Below are 25,051 nucleotides of genomic sequence, written 5' to 3'. Positions count from 1 at the left end.
AGGACCGTATTGCAAACAATGTCCTGGTCAGGAAGGGAGGTAAATCCTCTGGAGGGCAAGTGGTTAATATTCTGGCCAGTACCCTGCGTTTACCCTCAAGTGGATTAGGAGTATCACAGTCTGGCAAACGCTGCTGATTTTCATAGGCCCGTGTGCATGAGGCCTTTAGATTGACTCCAATAAGTAATCAGTCCTTCCATTTCAGAGACGCGCACTCTCGCCTTCCTTATTGACCTGTGCGGGATTCATCACGTGTCTGCCTCCTCCCAAAGACTACATGTCCCAGGAAACCTTGCGCTGAGCTGCGTTTGCCAACCAACAGCGATTCGAGCGGCGAAAGCGGACGCCTTTTCCTGTGCACCCTACCCTGTTTAATTCTACGTCACGAAGGGGGAGGACAGAGGGAGCCAGTTAGAGGGCCGAATCGCTGACAGATAAGAAAGAAAGCCAATAGGAGATTACTTTTTGGGGCCGAGCGTGCGAACAGCGTCCAATGACTGGCGGTTTGGTTGGGGGACGATCTCGCGGCGAGTTTGTGTGAGCCGGTGAGGCCGGAGGAGCCCTAAAGAGGAGGAGGAGGTGGTTGAAGATGGTATGTACTCCTGTGTATGGCAGGAAGAGAGGGCTGCGGGGTGCCAGGGGCACAAGGCACTATGTGGGCCGGAGCAGAGATGGTACGCTTGGTGTGTGTGGGGTTGGGAGGTCTATTGCTGGATGTCATGGGGTGGGGGAGATGACGGAGGGAGTATTCGGCTGGGGAGCGGGTACTTAGGCTATGGGGCTCTAAGGCGTACTTGTGGGCACTCGTACAGTGTGGTGGTAAGTGGCCTAGTCCTGCCTGCACTGGTAGGTCTGTGTCTTGCTATGGGAAGCTCAGTGGAGGGTGGGGTATGGCTGTTCTCACCATGTGTGCACTTGTCACTGACTTTACTGTGTGGATGTTTTCTCTTGCAGCAAACTGTAACCTGAACATTGTCACCTACAGCAATCTGTTAAAACCCAACTCAACGTTCAGTATAGATCACCGAAGTGCATTCCAACAAGTGTGCAAAGTCTTACAGTTGGCTTTCTTTAGAAAGCAGCCACAGCCTGAGAAGCAAAGCCTGTCCACTGCCAGCCTGCTGCATAGTGAGACCCCTGTTCTCTGGAAGGATGCAGTGGTTACTTAATGGAGTGCCAACATACTTCTTGCTGAGTAAAGCCCCCTTCACAGGAGGCAGATTCCTTTCTAAACAGGAGGGGATCCGCTCACAGATCCTCTGCTGATTGGAGTAGATTGGGTGGATGACTCATCCCTGTCCCCTCAGTTTCTCCAGAGTGGACACAGAGCCTGCTTTGCTCTAGGAAATGGGTGTAAACAGACACTGCTGTCTGTTTACACTCAACTGCCATCCGATCCAGCTAAACAGAAGATGACAGATCCCTTTCCCCTTCTGTGTGGTTTTTTTTTTTTTTTTTTTCTTCTCTTTAGCAGACTAGATCAAGCCCAGAGGTAGGCGGGTGTAAATGGACACAGGTCCTGTCCATAGTGTAATGCCACTCCCAAAGGAGCCGCTTGGTAACTTTGGGTTTTCTGTTCTGCGCCTCAACTCAAAGAACAACTTCAGCCCATCTGACACACCTGGTTGAGTAAAAATCACTGCAAGTATGAAAAAAAAAAATACACAAGAGAAAAATGCCTTTAACCTGGCTGGGGGTAATGGCAGTAGTTGCATACACCCACTTAATAGCAATTATTCTTAACCTATTGATACATGTTAGAATAAATGACAGTTTGACATAAATGAGCGCACACACTGGTAAATTATGATGCAGGCTTGTTAGAATAATAACTGTCCCAAATTGGCAAAAAATTAGATTTTTGTACCACTGACCTGGAATCAAAAGGTTGAAGCAGGCCATAGACGGGGCGAAAACCGGCCCTTTTTTTTTTTAAAAACGAAAAATCGGTTGTTTAATTGGCCGACGTTACCACCATTGGTAAAAAAAAAAAAATCGGCTGATTTTCGTCCCATCTACGGCCGGCAAATATAATAGTGGTGTCCCTGCAGAGACCTCCGCTATTATATTTGACAGTTAAAAGTATAGCGGTTGCAACATTGTATCTATTTGTATCCATTTCGGATACAGATGTTTCTATTCGGATACAATGTTGCAACCGCTATACTTTTAACTGTCAAATATAATAGCGGAGCTCTCTGCAGGGACACTCCACTATTATTTTTGACATTTAAAAGTATTGCGGTTGCAACATTGTATCTATTTGTATCCGAATAGAAACATCTGTATCCAAAATAAATACAAATAGATACAGATGTTCTTCATCCTTTTTCTTTTCCTTCTTGCAGGTCACGGCTCATGCGCATTTTGTTTAATCGGTAAAAAGATCGGCCGATTTGTCCATCATTGCTGTGAAAATCGGCTGATCAACAAAATCGGCCGTTTTTTTTTCCAACATAACCGATTTAAAAAAGTGTCAAAATCACAAAAAACTGCTGACAAATTCCCCCATTAACGATCTGAAAATCGGCCGATTATTCTTTCGGACAAATTTTCGGCTGATTTTTCGACCCATCTATGGCCTGCCTAAAACTAAAAATAAACAAGATAGCTCTTCCTAGGAGAGAGGGGGAAGAGAGTCCACATACATAGTCGTCTCATGGTTCAACTCCACGCTGCTGATTGGGGGGGTGCAGGTAGATCAGCTGTGGAGGGCAATCAGCCACCTGGCTACAATAGGAATGCATGGACCTTTCAATTAGGTCCACCTGAACAACTGACACAGGTAGAGCTCTCCAATCAGCATGAAGCATAAGCTTTGGTGACGGGTATGATTCTGATTCAGCAAGAGACATCTGGCTACCAACGAGGAAGGGACCTTTTGTGCAGTATGCTGGCAGGGGACAGGATTCCTACTTATTCTCCCCCCCCCCCCCCCCCTTTTTTTTTTATTTTTTATTAAAGAAAATGAATTTGTTGTCGTGCACTTGGAATGTGTTTAGCTGATTTAAACTGAAGGTTCATGTTTAAGGATAAGTTTATGAGTGTTCTTTAGCTTGGCATATGTGCCCTGCAGGCTGTAATTGTTGACTGTGAGACAGAAATCAGTTACAGGCTGCGTGCACCAAGCTGAAGAGGACTTTTCTATGGAAACCTGATCGCTGATTTGTCAGTCTGCATGTAGTACATTCTGATTCGGCAGGTATGTGTGTTTTTTTTTAATTCATGTATTACAGGTACTTGTATAGCGCCGTCAATTTTAAGTGTGTGTGTATATGTGTGTGTGTATGTATATGTGTGTGTGTGTATATATATATATATATATATATATATATATTTATTTATTTCTCTCTCTCGCATCAGTCCCTAACCCTCAAAGAGCTTACTAAGGTCCCTGACACACGCACTCTCCCCCAAAGTGGTTGTAAAGGCTCAAGGTTTCTTTACCTTTTTATGCATTCTATGATCAAGAGAGCCTATGGGTACTTGCCAGGTGGTAATTCAAAGACCCAGAAAAAATGTGTGAAATGCGGCACACGTGAAGGTAAAAAACCTGTTTACAGCAGCCTTCCGTAATACTTACCCTGGGATGTTCGATTCCTATCGCCCAATGCCCGGGACATGTAGTTCCAGGCGTCGGGCAGGTAGTTTTTTTTTTTTTTTTTTTTATTGAAAAAAATGAGTTACACCCAAGCGCATGCCATCCCCACCCCCACATATACGCACGTACAAACGTACAAGCACACACTGGGGCGCTTACGCATGAAGAAGTCAATTGCTATACACCTGTCACATATCGCTGCTCATGCCATAATGATAGCAATAATTCTAGCACCAGACCTCCGTAACGCTAAACTGATAACCTATAAGGAGCTTTAAAAGTGTCATCCTAAGGAAAATATAGGGTACTGAAGTTCGTCGCCATTTCATGAGCTCGCACAAATTTTAAGGTTTGACATGTTTTGATATCCATTTACTTGGTGCAACCTCATCTTTTATATTTTACAAAAAAATAGGGTAACTTTATTGCTTTTTTTTTTTTTTTTTTTCTGTGCCCTAAAATTAACTTGTATTTTTTACTGAAATTCTGCGGTAATATCATGTGACATTAAGAAATTGGAACTACTGCTATTTTATTCTCTAGGGTATCTGCTTTCAGAAAATATATAATGTTTGGGGGATTTATGTAATCTTCAGGCCTAAAATGATTTTTTTATACTTGTGCAAAAACGGCTCTGGCAGCAAAAGGGATAACAGATAAGCCTTGACTCACCCTTTCCTGAGGAGCAGCCAATCGGTGCTCATTACACTGCAAGGTCTCTCTCCTCCCTGCCAGTCCCCGGGTGTGGAGCTGGAAACCGACAGGGAGGAGGAGATAAACCGCTCAATTGTCAAAAATATTAAACTTTTAAGTTGTCATAAAGCCCCTTTTTTGTTTTTAAATACCCCAGACATTCCTAATATCACCTCCGATTTAATTACTTTTTTGGTTAAAACTTATTTAATTTTCTCTGGACAAGTAGATTTTGGTACAGATTTAGTCCCTGGACAAGTCATTTTTTTCAAAAATTTCCACACCCCTGCTTACCTGAACCCCATCGCGATCTAGCCTCATCGCTCCAGGGACTCTCCCTCCTCATTGGCGGAGTTAGCAACAAGAGCCATTGGCCCACAGTGCACTAGGAAGGGAAGCAAAGCTGTTATGAATCATATTGAATAACCGATTTGCTGACATTGTGATCATGTGCTGCACAGCCATTCACTGGGAAGATCTGCATACTGCTGCCTCTCCACCCCCACCTTTCCAAGACCCTTATGCAACTGAGATCAGAGTTTGTGATCTCTTATTAACCACTTCTTCTCCAGAAGATATACCCCCCCTTCCTGACCAGGCCACTTTTTGCGTTCCGCTGCTGCGTTACTTTAACTGACAATTGCGTGGTCATTTAACGCTGCATGAAAATCAAATTTATGTCCTTTTCTTTCAGTGGTATTTGATCGCCTGTGCATTTTTTATTGTTTGCACTATAAAAAAAAAAAAATTGTGGAAAAAAAACAATTTTTTTTACTTTTTAAACACGTTCAGGAAAAAATCAATTTTTGTCATAATTTTAGGCCAAAATGTATTCTGCTACATGTCTTTGCTAGAAAAAAAAAAAAAAAAATACAAATGCGTATAAATTGGTTGACGTGAAAGTTATAGCGTTTACAAATGGCGTTATATATACTGGTGTTTTTGTTTTTTTAATTTTTACTAGTAATGGTGGCGTTCAGCGATTTTATAGCTGCAAAGCAGTGTGCAGGAGCTGACAGGGAGAACTGTTTTATTTACCTACCTGGAAATGCAAAATCACTTGTGTGTGTATATACGTGATTTTGTGCACCCGTGCCACCTTGTAGCAATACATCTGGTATAGGGTGTCGGGAATGCGGTTAAACAAAATGGGAAAAAAATGGTATTCCTAAATATAATTTACACAAATATTTTACCTTTTTCATTTCTATTTTAATCTAGATGGGTTGTTTTTCAAGGTGAGGATACTTTAACGTCCCTGTGGCTTACAATGACATCAACGGTTAAGTTAAAGTGAATCTGCATTTAACCTTTTTGTTGCTGCTACCATAATTGCTGTGTAGGTGGCAGTGCCTGCACGTAAATAGTTTTGTATAACTTTCCAAGTGACACCCTTGGACATTTTTGGGTATCAAAGCTGTTTTCTAAATCGTCTTCCAGGACCGCTATCTGAGAGATTATTGGATTCAACAGGAAACACCAAAAAATAAAGGTTAAAAGTCCCTGCCATACCCCCGTCCTCAGTTTCATTGTGTTTCCAAGAATCCAGGAGTACAAATTTGTAATGTTTTGTTTTGCTGTTGCCCTGGTTATTGTTGTCAAAAGCTCCCCTCAGTATAATCATGTCTCTGTCTCTGAGATGTCTTGCCGTCTTACATCTCCGAGACAGACATGACTATACTGAGGGGAGCTATTGATAGAGCTAAATTGTACCCTGTCACTCCATGAAATGTGAGGTCAACTCTAGTATCCTTGCTGGCTGTGCTTTGCATATTCTCTCTGGCTTATGGGCAGTGACTTGGGGAACAAGGTAGTGCGTCTAGTCCACCCTTGGATCAGTTTGCTGCCATTTGTCTTTGAACCTTGTCTGCCCTGTGCTTGGCCATGCAACACAGCAGCATTGGTCTCCCTGCACTCCAACCATGAATGCAGAGGGATGCAAAAACTATAGGAACTATTTTACAAGCAAGATGTCATTTCCTTGGCTACCAGGGTGGCACAGTGGCTTAGTGGTTAGCACGTCTGCCTTGCAGTAAATGGGTCATTGGTTCAATTCCCGACCATGGCGCCTCCTGCATGGAGTTTGCATGTTCTCCCTGTGCTTGCATGGGTTTCCTCCGGGTGCTCCGGTTTCCTCCCACACTCCAAAGACATGCTGGTAGGTTAATTGGATCCTGTCTAAATTGGCCCTAATATGTGTATGTATGAATGAGAGTTAGGGACCTTAGATTGTACACCCCTTGAGGGTTAGGGACTGATGTGAATGTACTATATATATATATATATATATATATATAGTACTGTGTGTGTGTGTGTAAAGCGCTGCGTAAATTGACAGTGCTATATAAGTACCTGAAATAAATAAATACTAGGTCTTTGCTGTCTGAGGTAAGCCTGGGCATTATGGATTCATATCAGGGTTTGCTTGTGGAGGATTTTTGATTGGTGCTTGGTTTATTATTATACAGGATTTATATAGCACCAACAGTTTGCTCAGCGCTTTACAATATAATGGGAGACAATACAGCAACAATACAGTTCAATACAAGAGGGTTAGGAGGGCCCTGATCCTGGGAGCTTACAATCTAAGATTATTATCATACAGGATTTATATAGCACCAACAGTTTGCTCAGTGCTTTACAATATAATGGGAGACAATACAGCAACAATACAGTTCAATACAAGAGGGTTAGGAGGGCCCTGATCCTTGGAGCTTACAATCTAGGAGGGAGGGGCTAGTGGTGCAAAAGGTATGCGATTTTGTATTTCCGGCAAGGGGGTGCATGCCCTACCCGCACTGCCATTGGCAGCTTCAGGTGTTGATCACCGGGTCCTGGCCGCTTATTCCCAGCCGGCAATTGCAACAATACAGGCCTCTCCCCTGTCAGCTCCAGCACACGGCTTTGTATGGCTCTGCATAGCAAAGCCATGCAAAGCAGCATGCTTACTTGATCGCCCCAGATGTTAACACCTTTCTGCTCAGTGTCAGTACAGTGTTAGTGCTTTTTATTAGCACTGATCGCTGTATTATTGTCACTGGGGATGTTCGTGACAAACTAGTATAAAAAAAATTGTTTTTATATAGGTTGTTTTTTTTTTTTTTTTGTTTTTTTTTTTTGCAAAGATGTAGCAGAATACATTTTGGCCTAAATTTATGATGAAATTTTATTTTTTACTGAACATGTTTAATAGCAAAATTTCAAAAATATTTTAGTTTTTTTTTTTCTCAAAATTGTCAGTCTTTTGTTTATAGTGCAAAAAATAAAAAATGCGCAGTTGATCAAATACCGCCGAAAGAAAGCTCCATTTGGGGGGGGGGGGGGATGGGAAGGACATAACTTTCATTTTGGTGCAATGTCACATGACCACGCAATTGTCAGTTAAAGTAATGCAGCACTGTGTCGTAAAGAAATGGCCTGGCCAGAAAGGGGGGGGGGGGATCCTCTGGAGGGCAAGTGGTTAATAAAGCTGGTATAGCGACTCTAAACCCTCCTCTCCTTTTCAGCCAAGGAAGTTGCTATCTTAGCCTCTGTTGATCTGCATTTACCATGGTGCTGCACATGTGATCAGCTATGACACCAACTATTTGATGGTTTGACATTTTCGTTGTGAGCATAAGCAAATGTGATGGCATTCGTGGCATGCCTTGAATGCAATTGTTTTGGGAAATCGTTGGGTTTATTTCTGCTTTAAACTAGTTTGTAAACCCTTACCTATACCCAGTGAAGTAACAAGCCTCAGGTGATACACAGACATGAAACAAATCCTCCTATATAAGTTGTACTTGTTAATTTTCAGCCATTTATCCTGTACATCATTGTCAAATGTAGAGCTGAAATGGAGTTTTTACAGACTCACAAAGCAGGGGGTATGGAGCTGCAGTTACACACTGTACAAGAGCTCTGAGAGCTGAGGGAAGAGACGCCCCCTTCACACTGCACACAGAAACAGAGCTGAGGCTGTCAATCAGCACAATATTACATTACCTTTCAGGGTGAAAGGGTTTTTTTTTGGGGGGGGGGGGCTTTACTACAGCTTTAGGACCTGTTATTTGTGTACCTTTTTGTGAGCATAAGCAAAGACATTTAATGGGGGGAGGGGTTTATTAACCGCTTCCCAACTGCCCTATAGCAGAACTACTCCTACAAGGTGGTTGTGTGTGTGCGCTTTTGCATTTCCGGGAAGGGGGCGTGCGCTGCCATTGGCGGCTACAGCTGTTGATCTCCGGGTCCTGACCAGAAATTACCGAGGAACACTGACAAGGGAGAGGTTTGTATGTAAACAATACAGATCTCTCCCCTGTCTGCACCAGCACGCATAGCAGAGCAATACACAGCAGCATGCTTACATAGTAAAGCGCACACACAGACAACCGTAAAATGTGGGTGCAGCGTTGCATGATTGCGCAATTATCAGTTAAAGTAATGCAGCACCATATCGCAAAAAATGGCCTTGTCAGGAAGGGGGGTAAATCCTCTGGAGGGCAAGTGGTTAAAATTGGAGCGTAGTAGCTCTGGCTTGTTCAATTTAAGCTTTGAAAATGAAAGCTAGAAACAAATTGGTTGCTGTGCTTAATTGCTGCATGTTCTGGCTCCTTCAGTCTGCATTTCCCTGAATGTTCTTTATTCAGCTGCAGTATATTTGGCTTAGTCCTCTTCACCAAGGGAATTACTTAGTGATTTTTATTTCAAAAGCAGCACATCCTATCCTTAAATGTGGTTATATAAGGTTCCTCAATTGCTTGTTTTCTCAGGTTTTCTCTAGCAGTGCCACCTGCTGGTGCAGTCTTGTTTTGCGATGTTTTCATAGATCATAATGGGAAATATCACAGTTTGCTGGTTAGTCTACCTAGTAATGTGATAAGTAGCATTTTTGATACAGGATCTTGTGGACATCACTGGTAGTATAGTGCTTTCTAACCACTTTGTGTTTCAGCAGCAGTTATTTTCTGTAACAATTCATTACAAATCCCCTATTTGAAGACCTACTCCTTAGATTGCTAAAATGTATGTCCTTTTGTTTTTTTTTTTTTTTTGTTTTTTTTTTCGGTTTTGAATTCTTCTTCTTCCTTTTTGTTATTGAAAAAAAAATCAGGTTTTTACTTGCCTGCCCTGTACAATAGAATTGCACAGAGCAACCCCGAACCTATTCTTCTTGGTTCCCCTGCTTGTGCTCCTGGCTCATCCTTTTCTGTGAGCTTGCCCTCCCTTTCCTGCCTTCTGTACTTTTACTAGCCAGTGAGGCTGTCCATAATAGTGTACCAGTAGAAATGTGTGCGGAAGCAGGCCTGGGCAGCAAGCTCCAACATTACATCAAAGTTTTAAAGCTTTTCTTCATGAAATGGTTTAGGATTCAGCTGTGACAAAGGTTTGGGAGTCTGCTGCAAGGTATTGTTGAAGCCATATAGGTGGATGTTGAATATACAAGGTGGAACAGTGTGCAAATATCTCAAAATGTAATGTACATAAACCCAAAGAAAATGAAGGGTTGCTTTTGGCAGGGTTTTTTTTTTTTTTTGTACAATTGATAGATCTGAGTAGCACCTTCTTGGTTATTTTGTGATGTATAAGTTATGTAATTGTACAGTCTATTATACAGGTTGTCCATAGCACCAGGGACTTCAGACTATTTGTTTAAAAATGTTCTGACCTGGAATCAGCTAATGTAGTAACCATTTACCATCCATAGGCTGTTTTTAAATGGCCTGGAGTTTGTGACTAATACAAGGTTGCTTTTCTTAAATTTTTTTTTTATTTATTTTCACACCTCCATCAATTTTAAAGTGGTTGTGAAGTCAGAAGGTTTTTCACCATCATGCATTTTATGCATAAAGGTAAAAACCTTATGCTTGTAGCTCTCCCAAATACTTGCCTGATCTCGATCCAGGGATGTGAGCGCAGAGGCTCTCTTGGCTCTCACTTCTCATTGGCTTAGAGACAGCAGTGGGAGCCATTCTATCAACCACAGCCAGTGAGAAGGGAGCGGGGTCAAGGCAAATTCACACTCTGCGTCTTTTGGACACACAGAGCAGGACTCTGGATCAAGCATGTGTCAGTGGTGTGGTGGGAGGGGCCAGGAGCAGGGTTCTGAGATGAGGAGGATCAGGGCTGTTTGTTTAAAATAAATAAATAAATTAAAACTTGTTTGAATCACTTAAATTAGGCTTGAATGCCTAGGCATTTTGTCACATAACATTTATTGCAAGGTTTGGATTGGCTCATCCTTTCCTCCCGCTGAAATCACCGGAGTAAATGCTTAGGCTGAGACTTTGAAAGTTGGGAAAGAATATCCACTTTTTTTTTTTTTTGTACTTGAACCCACTGTTGACATGGCTGTTTACAAATTGGTAACCTTTTCTTCCTTTTTGTTCCCCAGGCGGATTTTCTGAAAGGTTTACCAGTGTACAATGAGAGCAATTTCAGCCGATTTCATGCAGACTCTGTGTGCAAAGCTTCAGTAAGTAGTTTCATAAAAAAAGTTTGCCTTTTATTTCCAGTCTTGAAATCTTCGTATTCACATACCTGCCACTCCTGGTCTCAGAACTTCTATACACGAAGGCCTCTTATGCTGAATTTTTTTATTTATTTTTTTTTTTATTCTGCATGTGCTAATTGACTTGCTGTTGTGTTGAGCATCTTCAATTATTTTCACTAACCCAGAACACATGTAGCTAAGAAATTCTGTGCATACTTTAGTGACTTCAAGAACAATTATCCTTTTTATTTGTCCTCACCTGAACGCCCACCTGCATGCTGCCCACTAGATGCTAACTTAAGCAATACTGGACACTTTTACCCCCTTCCAGTCCAGGCCAATTTTCAGCACTGTCACACTTTGAATGACAATTGCGTAGTCATGCAACACAATACACAAATTACATTTTTATTATTTTTTCATTTGGTGGTATTTAATCAACAGTGGGTTATAAAATTCTGAAAATTTTGTTCTTTTATAAATTTAGGTCAAATGTATTCTGCTACATTTCTTTGGTGAAAATAACCCAAATCGGTGTTTATTATTTAGTCTGTAGGAATATTTAGCGTGCACAGTGTTGGTGCACAAACTTTGGCATATAACTGAAAATCGATCAATGGCCTATCTCATCTTGAGACCCAAAAATGTCAGGACAATACAAATCCTCAAAATGACCCCTTTTTTGGAAAGTAGACAGTCCAAGGTATGTAGTAAGAGGCATGGCAGTGATCAGGGAGACTGACCGACTTGTTTAGATTAGTTAGGCTTTACTATCACTTTAAGCGTTGACAAAACCAAGTATATTGTAGGATACTTGTTCTACTTTTTGTAGACCAGCTTAAAGTGGAATTCGGACAAAACCTAGCTACTCTTAAAAATGCTCCCTTCCCCTCCTAACACCTATACTAACCTGTGTAAGAGAGAATATATACACTTACCTATTTTCAGGCCGCTCCGGTCACATGATCTGGCTTACTTGACAGTCAGTGGCAAGGGAGCACTGACAGTGGATGGGCCCAAAGAGCCTATGAGTGACTTTATCACTTCCAGGCATTGCCAGCTTTTGAGTGCTTTCTCCTCTCCCCTGTAGCCAACCCTGGCTAACAGAGGAAACCACGTGTCCAGACAAGCCTAAAAAAAGGTAGTTCTACAAATCTTTCATGTACAGGTTAGCCAGAATAGGTTTTGGGGCAGAGGGCGGAGTGAGCATTTTTAAGAGTACACTGCACAATTATTAGGCAAGTGATTATTTTGCCCAAACCTTCATTTTTATGCATATTGTCCAACTCATAAGCTGTATAAACATAAATGCTTATTGGATTTAAGCATATCAGGTGATGTGTATTTGTGTAATGAGGGAGGGTGTGTCCTAAGGAGATCAACACCCTATATCATGGTGTGCATAGTTATTAGGCAGCTTCTTTTCCTCAGGCAAAATTGGCCAAAAAAGAGATTTAACTCTGAAAAGTCAAAAAGTGTAAAGTCTTCCAGAGGGATCCAGTACTCTTGAAATTGCTAAGATATTGGGGCATGATCAAAGAACCAACGTTTTGTTACAAATAGTTACCAGGGTTGCAAGAAACGTGTTGAGAAGATGCAAACTAACTACCAAAGATTTGAGAAGAATCAAACGTGACGCTAACAGGAACCCATTATCCTTCAGTACTGTCATATTTCAGGATTGCAACCTACCTGGAGTGCCCAGAAGTACAAGGTGTTCAGTGCACAGAGACATGGCAAAGATAAGTTGAAACGTCAAGACTGGGCCAAGAAATATCTGAAGACAGATTTTTCAAAGTGTTTATGGACCGATGAGATGAGTGACTCTTGACAGATCAGGTGGATGGGCCCATAGCTGGATCAGTAACGGGCACAGAGCTCCACTTCGTCTCAGATGCTAGCAAGGTGGAGGTGGGCTAATAGTATGGGATGGTATTAAAGATGAGCTTGTTGGACCTTTTCGAGTTGAAGGTGGATTCTGGATCAAATCCCAAACGTGCTGCCAGTAGTATTCATACCCCTTGAAATTTTCCACATTTTTCCACAAAAATGTAAATGTATGTATTTGGGACTTTATGTGATAAACCAACACAGTGACTGTGAAGTGGAAGGAAAATGATAAATGGTTTTCAGATTTTTTTTTTTTTTTTGCAAATATCTGAAAAGTGTGGCGTGCCTTTTGATTTCTTTTAGTGAGCTACAGAATACTTCTCCCTTTATGTAATGGAAATGGCAGGAAGAGTAGGTGTTCTGTAGTCCAGCCGGGAAGACCTCAGACAAGGTTGACAGCACTTCATCACCGGTTCACATTATAGAAACTTGTTCTGGATGTGTTTTTTTGGGGCGTTCCGGGTGCGTTTTTGGCACTTTCCAGTGCATTTTTTTTTATGCATTGCAGTTTCAATTTTTTGTCTTTTTCAATTTAAATAGGGACATGTGCCTTCTAGTGTGATTTTGGTGCATTTTACCATGTTCCAGTACAGTTCTGTGCAGAAACAATGCAGCCTGTTATACTTTTTTTTTTTTTTTTTTCCTTTTCTTTTTCCTGCAGCTGGAACTGCAAGCACTGATGTGAACTATGACATTGACAACCATATAACCTACTTTCTGTGTGTTTTTGGATGCAGAAAAAAGCAATTGAAACGCATGTAGTGTGAACTGGTCCTCAGTGTTGTAGACACTGAGGTTTATTTGCTAAAGCTGTTACACTCAATCTCATGCACGTCTGCATGGAAACCAATTAAGATTTAGCAATAAAACCTGTAATCTGACTGAACAAGCTGAGGTTAGAAGCTGATTGGCTACCGTGCACGAGATTCTGAGTGACCCAGCTTTAGTAAATACACACCACTATGCTCTCAGGTCAAATTTGGTTAGAAATGCACTGTATTTCTGGCAGATCAGTTATTTTTCTGTTCTTGCAGCAATTTAAAAAGCCCCAAATATGGGAAATGTGCATATATTGCAGAGAGATACTGATTATTTATTTTTATTTTTTGTATCCAGACATTTTATTTGAGATTTTTCTGCAAGATCACCACCATTCACCATCAGCACCCTTCTGTAGTCTATTGAAGTCTATATCCCTGGGTTGGAACTCAAGAATACTGTGCTTTTAAGTACAGCTTGGGTAAAGGAAAAGCCTATGTTTTTCTGAGCCATTTATTAGATTCACTTTCTTCTGAAGCTCACAGAATAACTTCCACTGTGTTAAAAATTTGTCAGATCCATGTGGTCTCCTCTTTTTGCCATTTTCTTCTGTTATCTTTGTAGACTGTTCTGCAAAATAGGTTTGAGGTCAGTCAATCCATGTGATGTAATTTATTTCCCTGGTATAGCTGGTATCTCTAATATACTCCAATTTTACCAGTTCATCTTGAAGCGTCTTCCGCTGATTGGTGTTTTAATGGCACAATCTTAAAAGCAGTAATTAGATATGTCCCTTTTTATAGGGTCCCTTTTTAATTTTTGCTCAGTGTTACATGTCCATCAGCTGTACTCTTAGCGGTGTTTTAACAAACAGCAGTTTGTAAGTAAATACTGCATCTTAATAATTTGATGGCATTGCAACTCAATTCATTGGCACACTTGTTGCCATGCTTTATTTGTAGTAACAAAGGTTCTTGACTTCAGAAAACTGGCATACGAATTTCAGCAGAATAGCTATAGATCTATAGATTTTTATTTGTTTTTTAAGATGTTTTGGGGCTTTTTTTTTTTTTTTTTTCAATAAACTTGTATAAGTACAAAAATCATCATACTAGTCTCTTACATCTTTTAGAGCAGGTTATTGTAGGTGTAGTATATAGTCTATAGTGGACACACACAGTCACAATGACAAACTATTAGACTACATTTGCTCCCTGATGTGATTAGGATCCTGGATCCAGAGAAACAAGTGTACATGGGTTTGAATCTCATCTACTCCATATTTTATCAAAGGCCCGTGGCTTTTTCCCGAGATGAGGGAATTTGTATAACAATAGATTGTCATTTAACAGATATTTTTCGCAACAATTTTAAGGTCTTGGGTAATCAAAAATAATTTATTACCCCTGCGTAGCAGCCACACCTGAAAAACCTGTTAGCAAGTTACTGATCCCAAACCTTAGTTTATCTAAAGGCAAAATTGATATATCTTAATCATATAGTACAGGACGCAGGCAAAGTATTCATAGACCCTAGGTTATAGGGTTGTACCTTCAGGTAATATGAAACTGGAAAAGCTTCTGAGGCACCTACCAAATAACCCTACCCAACTTTCTAAGTTTGTGTGTGTGTGTGTGTGTGTGTTTTCCCCTATCCTAAGGTGATGAACTACTTCTTTGAATGCTTCAATGAGCTCCTTGATGCCTTCTAATGCAGTGCAGGCAATTGGCAGAACCTTGGGAGCCCTACCTGGACCCTGCACCTTAGGAACAACCTGTATTGTTGTTTTTAGGCACTGGGTCCTGCATGGGCACTTACCTTTTGCACTTGGTACAGCACATGTAGTTTGTCACAAGATACTTTACAGGTCCAGGGCTGTGGTCTATCCCTATGGAACACAGTTCTTGAAGCCCCCCATCAGCACTATGCCCACCATGATGGGTGAAAACTGGACATTATATACAGTCCAACATTGTAGACCGATAAGACAGGGCCATCCTGTATGCTTCTGACAACTACTTTTAAAGACAAGGATATTTTGAATTGTGTGGACTTTGGTATATAGTTTTCAATTTTGACGCTTAAAAAAATAGGTCAATTAAAAAACAAAACTCAACAGAGCTGAGTCTGGGGTGGATGCCCAGGTGTTACATCACACTACAGGCCGCATAATTTACTGCTTCTTCTGCCTAGAGCCCTTAGAAGTTATTCAGGTGTTTCCTGCTTCCTTTTCTCCATGAAGATTTGCTACAGGATGGTCTACACCCCTGGTTGTCCTTCTGGACACTTACCCTCTATTTCCCTCCCCTACTTCCTGAGTACCTCACAGGGGCATACCCTCACGTGTAGCTATGGCAGAGACCAGATGAAAGGAAGCCATTGCAAAATCACAGGCAAAAATTCCTTCTGCAGAAGGACTGCACATTACTCCATCTCAAAATGATTTTGCACCACTTGCACTAGAGCAGGCGCCAGCTCCAACACTCCAATCGCTGAATCCGATTCTAGCAGTATTTCAGGCAAGCAACAAGTGGCCTACTTGACAAAAGCAGAATTTTCTGTATCTATGTAACAATCAGACAATTAATGGGCTGAATACGCAGCAATTTGTTGCCCAGGACTCAAACCGCACACCTCTTCACCTATTCCTGTTTCTCCACCAGAGTTAGATCCCGATAAGTCTGCCATAGACGAGGCAGCAACTGAAAGGGATGAAGCGGGCATTGAGGCAGTATTGGCGGAAACCGCAGAAGATTTTTCTCCCCCAGGTTGCTTCTATATTGAAGCAGGAGCTTCATTCAGCATACTTGCTAACATTGAAAAACTCACTGTTTCCATTGTGCAGCTTGATTTCTTTTCTGTCCCGCCATGCCCTTTGAGTACAAAGAGGCTGTTCAAAACTTTCATGAACAGATAGAACATGAAGTCTGACGATTGGGTCACTCCAGATAGGAATTTTACACAGAGCACCTAACAGCTCTACCCAGGCTTCAGCCCTTCCTTCAAGCACAAGACTTGGGCAACAAAATCAAGCAAGTCTTCCTTAAAGCCCTCTTCCAAATGGGGTGCCCTCCTTCCTACGTTGGGATGGAGACATCTATTTTTTTTTTTTTTGGTTTTATTCTGCCTCCTTCTGGGTCCCAGATGTCCCAGACCTGTGGGTTCATGCGATGATTTCAAAGAGGTACAAAATAAAGTTCAAATCTCTACCCCCCCCCCCCCCCCTTTCTCTCAAATCAACCAAAAATTGACAAAGGCAGTCAGATTTGCAGTGTCTTCAACCATCTCTTATCCCAGGGAGTGGTTGTGCCAGTAACTCCATAAGACAGATTCAAAGTGTTTTCTTCAAACCGGTTTTTGATACTCAAGTCCAGCGGGTGTATTTGACCTATTCTGGCTATAAAATCCTTCAACGAATGCTTTCAGATCTTACAAGGCTGGTAACTGCTTCTCTTGAGTAATACATGAGATTCATAGACAAGATGCCTAGCTACATGTTTCCATTTATCTACCTCATCAGTGCTTTCTGCACTTTGCAATGGTGGAAATTTACTTTGTTGCACTGCCCTTTTTGTTTATCTTCTGCTCCCAGAATATTCACAAAGGTCCTTCTTGCCATTCTCAGAATTCAGGGCATCCAGTTCACAGGCTGTCTGGATGACCTTCTCCTGAAGACCTCCCCTCCCATTCAGTTCTCATCAGCTGTCCACAGGACAATTCAGATGCGCAGACTTTAGTTTGGGTGATCAATATAATAAAAAAAAAAAAATCTGCTCTCCAGTCGTCTTTGCCTGGACTACTTGGGTCCAGTCCTGGACACCTCCAAAGCAGCAGTTTTTCCTTTCAGAAAAGAAAATTCTTTCTATCAGAGCCCAATGCTCTAGAATTGAAATCAGACATCCAAGAATGAGATTCTTAGTGAGAGTTCTTAGCCTCATGGTATCCTTGAGGTTGTACCATTTGCCCAATTTAATTCAAGAGCTCTTCAACCAGGGGCGGACTGACAACTCATGGGGCCCCCGGGCAATAGGGGATCATGGGGCCCCTGTGTCCTTGCCCAAACTCAAAAAAGCCTATGAAAAAGGTACCAGGGGCATCTCATGGGGCCCTCTACTGACTCCGGCTTTCGGGCAGTGCCCAAGTTTCCAAATGGTCAGTCCGCCCCTGTCTTCAACACATCATCCGGTCAACCTGGAACAGACATTCTCCTTCTCTCGACCTTCCCAAGCTCTTGTCCAGCCAAACAGTGGACTCCATAGCTTGGTGGATATGAACCCTAACCCAAACAATATGGAGGTCTTTTCTTCTCTCTCGCTAAATAGTGATAAATACAGATGTCAGGCTGGGTAGGAGTTTTCTAGTCCCTCATGGTCCAGGGGACAGTGTCACCAGTGTATACCAAGCTCCCCATCAAAATCCTGGAGCTCAGAGCAGTTCAGTTTGCTCTACAAAATTCCCCCCCCCCTTTCCTATTTATTATTATTATTATTTTATTATTTTTTTTTTTTTTTTTTTTGGATGCACCGATATATCGGCCAAAAGTAGTATTATCAGCATTTTTGCCCTAGACTTCAATACAAAAACGCCAGTGCATCCTGAAGATTCGGTTTAGGCATCGGAATTTTAATTTCAGTGCACCACTATTTTCAGGGCTTGCTATGAACACCATCACTTCAATGCCAGAGATTCCTCTGTGCCTCAGGTTCTGGCCTTCCTACAGTCAGGTATTGACCAGAACTTGGCTTTAAGCATTCTGAAACAGAATGGGTAAGGCTGAGACCTGTCCTTTTAAAGACCTCCAGCTTTACGATCCCTTGTAAAATGTTTTTATCAAGATGTACAGTACCACACATTAAGCCCCCCTTGCAGCTCCGTATGCTTCCTTGGGCTCTCAACTTTGGTTCTTTCTGCACTGCAAAAACACCCTTTGAACCCATCAGGAATATTCCCTTAGGAGATTTTTCCTGTAAAATGGCATTTTTGGTTGCTGTTATGTTTGTTAGGGGTGTCTCTAAATTGCTGGTCCTCATCTGTAAGGAGCAGTTGCTCATACTTCACACAGGCAAAGTTGTCATGCCCCAAACCACCCTTTCTTCCTAAGGTGGTATCAGTCTGCAACCTCAATAAGGACAAAGTCATACGATCCTTATGTCCTGCTTCAAAGCATCCTAAGGAAATCTCTCTTCATTGCCTGGCCATAGTCGGAGCCATTAGAATCTACCTAAAAGCTACAGCTTCCATGAGACTTAGGGATTGCCTGTTTCTCAGGACTTCATGAGAGGCACACTGCTTCCAAGTTCATTATCACGAGATGGATTAGAAATCTGATTTCCAGAGCTTACACTGTTGACAAATCGCCACCTGTGCTTTTACTCACCCATTCCACCAAATTGTTTCCTGGGCATTTTGCTACCTGGTCCTCTGTTCATACCTTCTCAAGGTTCTACCAAGTGGATGCTCAGTCTTCAGTCTTGCAGCTTTCGGCCGCAAGGTTTTTGAAGTGGCAGTCTGAAGCTGGGTCCCGATTCAGACCCTTGGTGCTGTTGTTGCCTGTTAGCACATGTCTGTTTTGCCTTTTTTGTTCATCCTTCTCATTCATTTCTTGGACATTCCTGGGTCTTTGAATCCTTTGCCTGTGTTCTGTTGACTTGCCTGTAAATTTCATATTTTGGAGAATGTGTTTAGTTTTGTAAAAAGTAATGCAGAGTAACCAAGGACCTGAAGCTATGAGCTTATAACCCAGTAACTCGGAGTAATTGAATACTTTGCTTTGTGTCCATGCACTGTACTCCCAATTTACAGGTATGTCAATTTTTAAACTCTGTTGGTTATTATTTTTGTATGGGTCCCTGTAAATTTATTTATTTTTTTTTTTGTGTGTCCTATCGGGATGATTTTCCTTCCAGTCTTGGACAGAAGGATCAGAAAGGTAGATAGTTGTCACTAGAACAAGTGTCCCATTAAAGTGAGACCTGTTTTAGTTCTGGTGACAAGAAAAAGCTTGTTTGTGCAGTAGCCTACATTTGACTGTATCCTATACAAGCTGATTGTACAATCTTTTAGCTATTCTATCAACTATGTAGTGCAATGGCTTGCCTGATTGGATACAAATTAAATATATGTGTAGGCATGTACTAAAGTAGATTGTACAATCTAACTGTTTAGTGTGGTCAACTTTAAGGGCCCCGTGTCGACCTGGTTTTTGTTCATGTCAGATGGGTTTTGAATTCCAAAAGAAGTCTATTGGAATACAAAACCCACTTTAAAGTGATTAAAATTTTTCTGAGTGCCCCCTTTACAATCAGCTTGCTAATGGGCACTCATGCAGGCACACTCTTGATCTGGGCTGTGTGCGTCCATAGACACAGTGCCGGTAAGCCTCACGCCTGCTCCTTCCTCAGAGGAATTTGGCGGTCTGTAGCAGGAGCCTATGGCTCCCCACTGTTTGTGTCTCCTGTGAGACCAGAAAGTGGAGAGTTGCTGTAGCTGGGTCAGTGCTGGAGTGATCGGACAAGTCAGGTAAGTATTTGGGTACAGGTGAAAAGATAGTGGGGCGGTTATTTTTTCCTTAAGGGCTTGTTCGCACTTCTTCCCAAACGCCCAGCCTGTGCATGTGATAGCTGTGACCATTCACAGCTAGACACACTTGTATACAATGGATGGCATGAAAGGAAGCCATCCATTGTATACAACTGTCATGTGACCTGCTGTGATTGGTCATAGCAGGTCACATGGTACTGGCAACAGGGCCGGTACACAGATCTGTTATTGGCCGTGTACCTGGGACACGGCCGGTGACAGATTTCTCCACAGCGCTGGCATGCGCCGTGCGCGTTCCAGGAAGGATGCCGTATGTAGTCTTCCCGGAAGGACGAAGTGTTCATCTGGCCATAGGCCAGCGGCAACTGGTCAAAGCAGATCAAGTGCAGATCTGAAGATCAACTGCAGGTCAAATGCACCTGTCAATGAATGTAGATGGTTTAAACTAGGGGTCTCCAAACTATGGCCCTCTAGCTGTTTAAGTACTACAAGTCCCATCATGCCTCTGGGAGTCTTGCCTGTAGCTGTCTTGCAGTTCCTCAACACCTGGAGGGCCATAGTTTGGAGACCCCTGGTTTAAACCAGAGGAGACCACTGTTGGGAGTCCGGTATGTAACCATCAGCTTCTAAATGGATTTCACATGTAACGCAGTAAATACAGTATTTCTAGTGATCACATGTATCTTCATGTCCTTGAGCACAGCTGGTCATCCGAGAAAGGGTATTCACTTAATGGAGCTAACGATTTATTGTTAAGTCCATCACAGTTTTGTAAGATTCTGACGGTGCACCTAAGTGTAATTAATAAATAATGCTGGGTTGGTGCTTACAAATAAATATTTTACAATTTGGTGAATCGTTTTACAGAACAGACGGCCCTCAGTTTACCTCCCCACAAGAGAATACCCTTCAGACCAAAGTAAGTATAATGTGGTTTACCATGTTCTCTTTTCCCTTTTTGCCATTTCAAGGCTAATTGCATGTGTTTTTTATTGGGGTGATCTTCCATATCACTCTGCGTCTGTATTCTATTTGTTGTAATAAAGTTTTCCTCTGCAAGGACGAGGAAGAAAATTTCTTCATGGTTTCTTTTGTTTTCAGTCATAGTAACAGAAAAAACAAATATACTCTTGCGTTACCTACACCAACAGTGGGACAAAAAGGTAAGTGTTTTTTTTTTTTTTTGTTTGTTTTTTTTTTAATTCCTTCTGTTATTTGTTTTGCATAAGTAATGGTATTTTTTTTGCAAAGCATGAAAATGAATGTGAATATGCTGGTGACACACAAATCTATCTTTCTACCCCTCACCTCACCCCTTCAGTCTCCTCTCGCATTACTAACCTACTAAGCGACATATCGGCATGGATGTCACTCCACTTCTTCAAACTCAATCTTTCCAAAACTGAGCTCTTAGTATTCCCCCCAGCCCGTGCCCCCTCCCCTGACTTCTCCATCAAGATCAATAACACAATCATCAGTCCCTCCCCTCATGCCAGGGTACTAGGTGTAATCCTAGACTCCCATCTGTCCTTTCAGTCCCAAAACCAATTACTGTCCTAATCTTGTAGACTTCACCTCCGCAACATCTCCAAGATACGCCCGTTCCTAACCTCGGAAACCACTAAGCAACTTATTCACTCCCTTGTTATATCTCGCCTTGACTATTGTAACTCCCTCCTCATTGGCCTACCTCATCACAGGCTATCTCCTCTTCGGTCTATCATAAATGCTGCTGCCAGACTCATCCACCTTACTAACCATTCTGTATCTGCCACCCCTCTCTGCCAATCCCTCCACTGGCTTCCCATTGCCCAACGGATAAAATTCAAAACATTAACTTACAAAACCATTTATAGCTCTGCCCCAAATTACATCAACGATCTTGTCTCTAAATATCACCCAAACCGTACTCTCTGCTCCTAACAAGACCTCCTGCTCTCTAGCTCCCTTGTCTCCTCCTCCCATGCTCGTCTCCAGGACTTTTCCAGAGCTTCCCCCATCCTCTGGAACTCTCTACCCCAATTTATCAGACTATCGCCTACTCTGCTCACTTTTAGGCGATCTCTGAAAACCTATCTCTTCAGGGAAGCCTATCCTGCCCTCAGCTAATAATGGAATCTTCTACTCCTCCTACAACCAGTCCATCCCCCACAGTTACTACCTTTTTTGTACCTCTAGCCCCTCCCTCCTAGATTGTAAGCTCCAAGGAGCAGGGCCCTCCTATCCCTCTTGTATTGTTGCTGTATTGTCTCCCGTTATACTGTAAAGCGCTGAGCAAACTGTTTGGTGCTATAAAAATCATGTATAGTTAAGTACAAAATCACATGTGTGCAGACATCTGTAGGTGGCTTATACAGTAAGTGAGAACTGTATTTTTCCCTTTCAGCTATTACACTTCTTGGACCCCTAAAGTTTCCTACATACAGCACATATCCTGTAAACTACATACAAGCCAGTGCTCACTAAGTAGTTTAGCAGTCTGCAGTTTTTTTGTTGTAAGATATTGGATAAAAGGTTTGTTCTTTTACTGCATGGTACATTTTTTTTTTATTTTTTATTTTTTTTATTTTTTCATAGAATGCTGCAAAGAAAAGAGACCAAGACCAGTTAGAAATAGGCGAGACATCTGCCCCTCCACGAAAGATTGCCCGGACAGACAGTCAAGAAATGAATGAAGACACATAGGAGCCACTTCAAATCCTGTTCATCAACTTTTCAGTTCACATCTCCGTTTATCCCTCCATTACAGCACAGGATCGCCCTGTATTGTGGCTGGGGGTATCACAACCTTTTTTTTTTTTTTTCTGAGTACATCCCTCTTCTGTTCGGATCTCATAGGAGCCAAAATTCTATTTATTTCTTCCAGATTTTATTTATGCTGTGCTGAAACTCATTTGGAGAACAGGTGGTGTTGACATATTTCCTCCCTCCCCAGCCCCAGGTTTTCATTTTTTGTTTTGTATTTTGTTTTTGTTTTTTTAATCGCACCGCCCGCAGCTCACCACAAAGGAGTGCATATGTTTTTAACTAACTTCATTTGTCTTGGTAATGCTGGACTCTGCTTAGCCTTTTTGCTGCCACAATGGCTGTGACCAAGTACAGCCAAGGTTTTGCTGGCAGTCAGTGGATTAATTTATATAAGGATGCAAGAAATTTGGTTTATCAGTTGCTGATCTGCTTCAGTTGAGTTTAAGAAAGTTTTGCAGGTGCATAATTCACAGTACACATCCACAGTGGATTTTAGGAAGGTTAAAGTAGCGATTGCATGCATATATAAAAAATATTTTTTTTTCTCCCCCTTCATTTCTGTTAATCTCCCAAACATCGGACACTGTGTTATCGAAGATATTTTCTTCTGCAGTTTAGAAAGACCACGCCATTTTAATTATTGTTGGCTAGTCTATTTTGACTGTTTTCTTGCTCCCTTTTCCCCAGTCAAGACCTAAGTAGTGACTGATGTGCCATAACAGGGTTTCACATTCTGTTTCAGAGATCTCTGCATGACCAACATTTATTTTTTTTGTGAAGCATTTGACTTTGTGTAGCTGTCTTAGAATAATCACTGCACTGCATCATCAACCAAGAGCCTTTGTGTTTGTCCACTCCTTGGTATCACTAACTTAATGGAGAAGTTGGATATTCATTCTGATGGAGACTGTTAACAAATGCAACATGGACACACCGTATATTCACCTGGATGATTACCAGTACAATTACATGGGATTTCAACAACATGACTTACATCCCAGCTAAAGAATCGCAATTAAATAAATGTCAACCAACTACATCTTGATAGTTCTTTTGTATATTTTGCTTGTCTTGTTAAAGGTCTATAAAGCAAAAACAACTGTTTAGCCATGTGATCCAGAATGTTCTTGGAGCAAATTTGACACTCATAACCCATAGTTGCCTGAAAGCTCAGATTGTGCTTCCTGATTAGAAATGTTGCCTAGAAAATTTTGTTGCACACTAGTCAACCATGTTCTATTCTGTGATAAGGAATAATCCTGTGGCCTTCCAATAAAGTCTCTGAAGCAGAGATGGTCTGCGTTTTCCGTCCATTTGCACACCAATTGTCTTATTATATGTAGGTGTTTATTCAGTTAAACTACAAATAAGTTTACTGGCAACCACCTTTTTTTTTTTTCTTTCACAGGGTTGTTTGGGTGTGGTGTGTTTTTTTTTTTTTTTTTTTTTTTTTTTTTTAATATATATGGGAATCTGTCCAAACATATAAATGTCTTTTGGCCTTAAAGTGATATTGAAGCACTTTAAGAAAAAAAAAAAAATTACAAACATGTTATACTTGCGTGCTCTGTGCAGTGGTTTTCCTCGGAGCAGCCCTGATCCTCTTCTCAAATTCCCCTGCCAGGGCTACTAGCCCCTCCCTGTGGCTTAGTGCCCCCAGAGAATGCAACTTGCTATGGGAGTGCACAAGCAGGCTTGCTCTGGAGCTGCTGATCTGTGTTCATTCACACACAGAGCCTTGCCTTGGCTTGCTCCCCATCTCTTCTCACTGGCTGCTGCTGTCTCAGCCAATGAGAAGGGATAGTCCCTGGAAAGTCGAGGCTCTTGTGCACATCGCTGGATCACAATGGGGCTCAGGCATGTATTGAGGGGGGGGCGGGGGGGCGCCCCCTGCACACAAGATTTTTTTTTTTTTTTAATCTTCATGCATAGAATGCCTACGATAATAAACAATCAGCCTTTAGAACCACTAATCTTCCAGTTGAGCAACAGTTGAAACCTATATTCTTTATTGTACAGGACAAAGGCAAAACCATAGACACCTAGGTTATATGCAGCTGATTGGACTCTGGCAAGCAGGGCTTTAGTAACTTCAAAATAACCCCTCCCACTCCCAGAAATCCTCAGTTTGTGCTAGTGTCTTCAGGTGATGGATTGGGAGGTTAGGAAATTCCTGGCTTTCCTGAACTTTTTCCTATGTGGATTTTGTGTCAAGTATAGGACTGCACAAAAGTCTCACTGGTTAATGGCAGTTTCCAGATCGGTATCCTAGGCATGCCAGTGGGCTGGTACCCATACCTTTAAAGAACTTCTCCCTCCAAGCTGATTGAAGGGAGGAGTCCTTT

At 41.8% G+C, this 25,051-nt stretch overlaps 1 protein-coding gene across 2 annotated transcripts; it reads left to right on the top strand.

The window, feature by feature from the left end:
* The first annotated feature begins 455 nt into the window (after nt 1–455).
* Nucleotides 456–23,997, top strand: DDA1 (DET1 and DDB1 associated 1). Of its 2 annotated transcripts, none has more exons than XM_089670853.1 (5): nt 456–592; nt 10,671–10,751; nt 20,826–20,877; nt 21,060–21,121; nt 22,536–23,997. In XM_089670853.1, exons 1-5 carry the CDS (start codon nt 590–592, stop codon nt 22,641–22,643), a joined length of 306 nt encoding a protein of 101 aa, XP_089526979.1. In that variant the 5' UTR covers nt 456–589; the 3' UTR covers nt 22,644–23,997. The 2 variants fall into 2 exon arrangements, with proteins under 2 accessions (XP_089526979.1, XP_089526977.1); XM_089670851.1 differs by having other exon boundaries at nt 542–674.
* The last annotated feature ends 1,054 nt before the right edge of the window (nt 23,998–25,051 follow it).

This window comes from Staurois parvus, unplaced genomic scaffold, assembly GCF_062004578.1.
Source record: "Staurois parvus isolate SC_StPar_1 unplaced genomic scaffold, SC_StPar_1.0 ptg000096l, whole genome shotgun sequence".
In the NCBI taxonomy this organism is placed as follows: Eukaryota; Metazoa; Chordata; class Amphibia; order Anura; family Ranidae; genus Staurois; species Staurois parvus.
The sequence above is the reverse complement of the archived record's forward strand: the minus strand, read 5'-3'. Positions and strand labels throughout refer to the sequence as shown.

Coding starts and splice junctions, on each gene's coding strand:
- DDA1 (XM_089670851.1), top strand. CDS start 609: ATGGCAGGAAGAGAGGGCTGCGGGGTGCCAGGGGCACAAGGCACTATG. Junction 675..10,670: donor TGTGGGCCGGAGCAGAGATG/GTACGCTTGGTG, acceptor TTTGTTCCCCAG/GCGGATTTTCTGAAAGGTTT. Junction 20,878..21,059: donor AGAATACCCTTCAGACCAAA/GTAAGTATAATG, acceptor TTTTGTTTTCAG/TCATAGTAACAGAAAAAACA.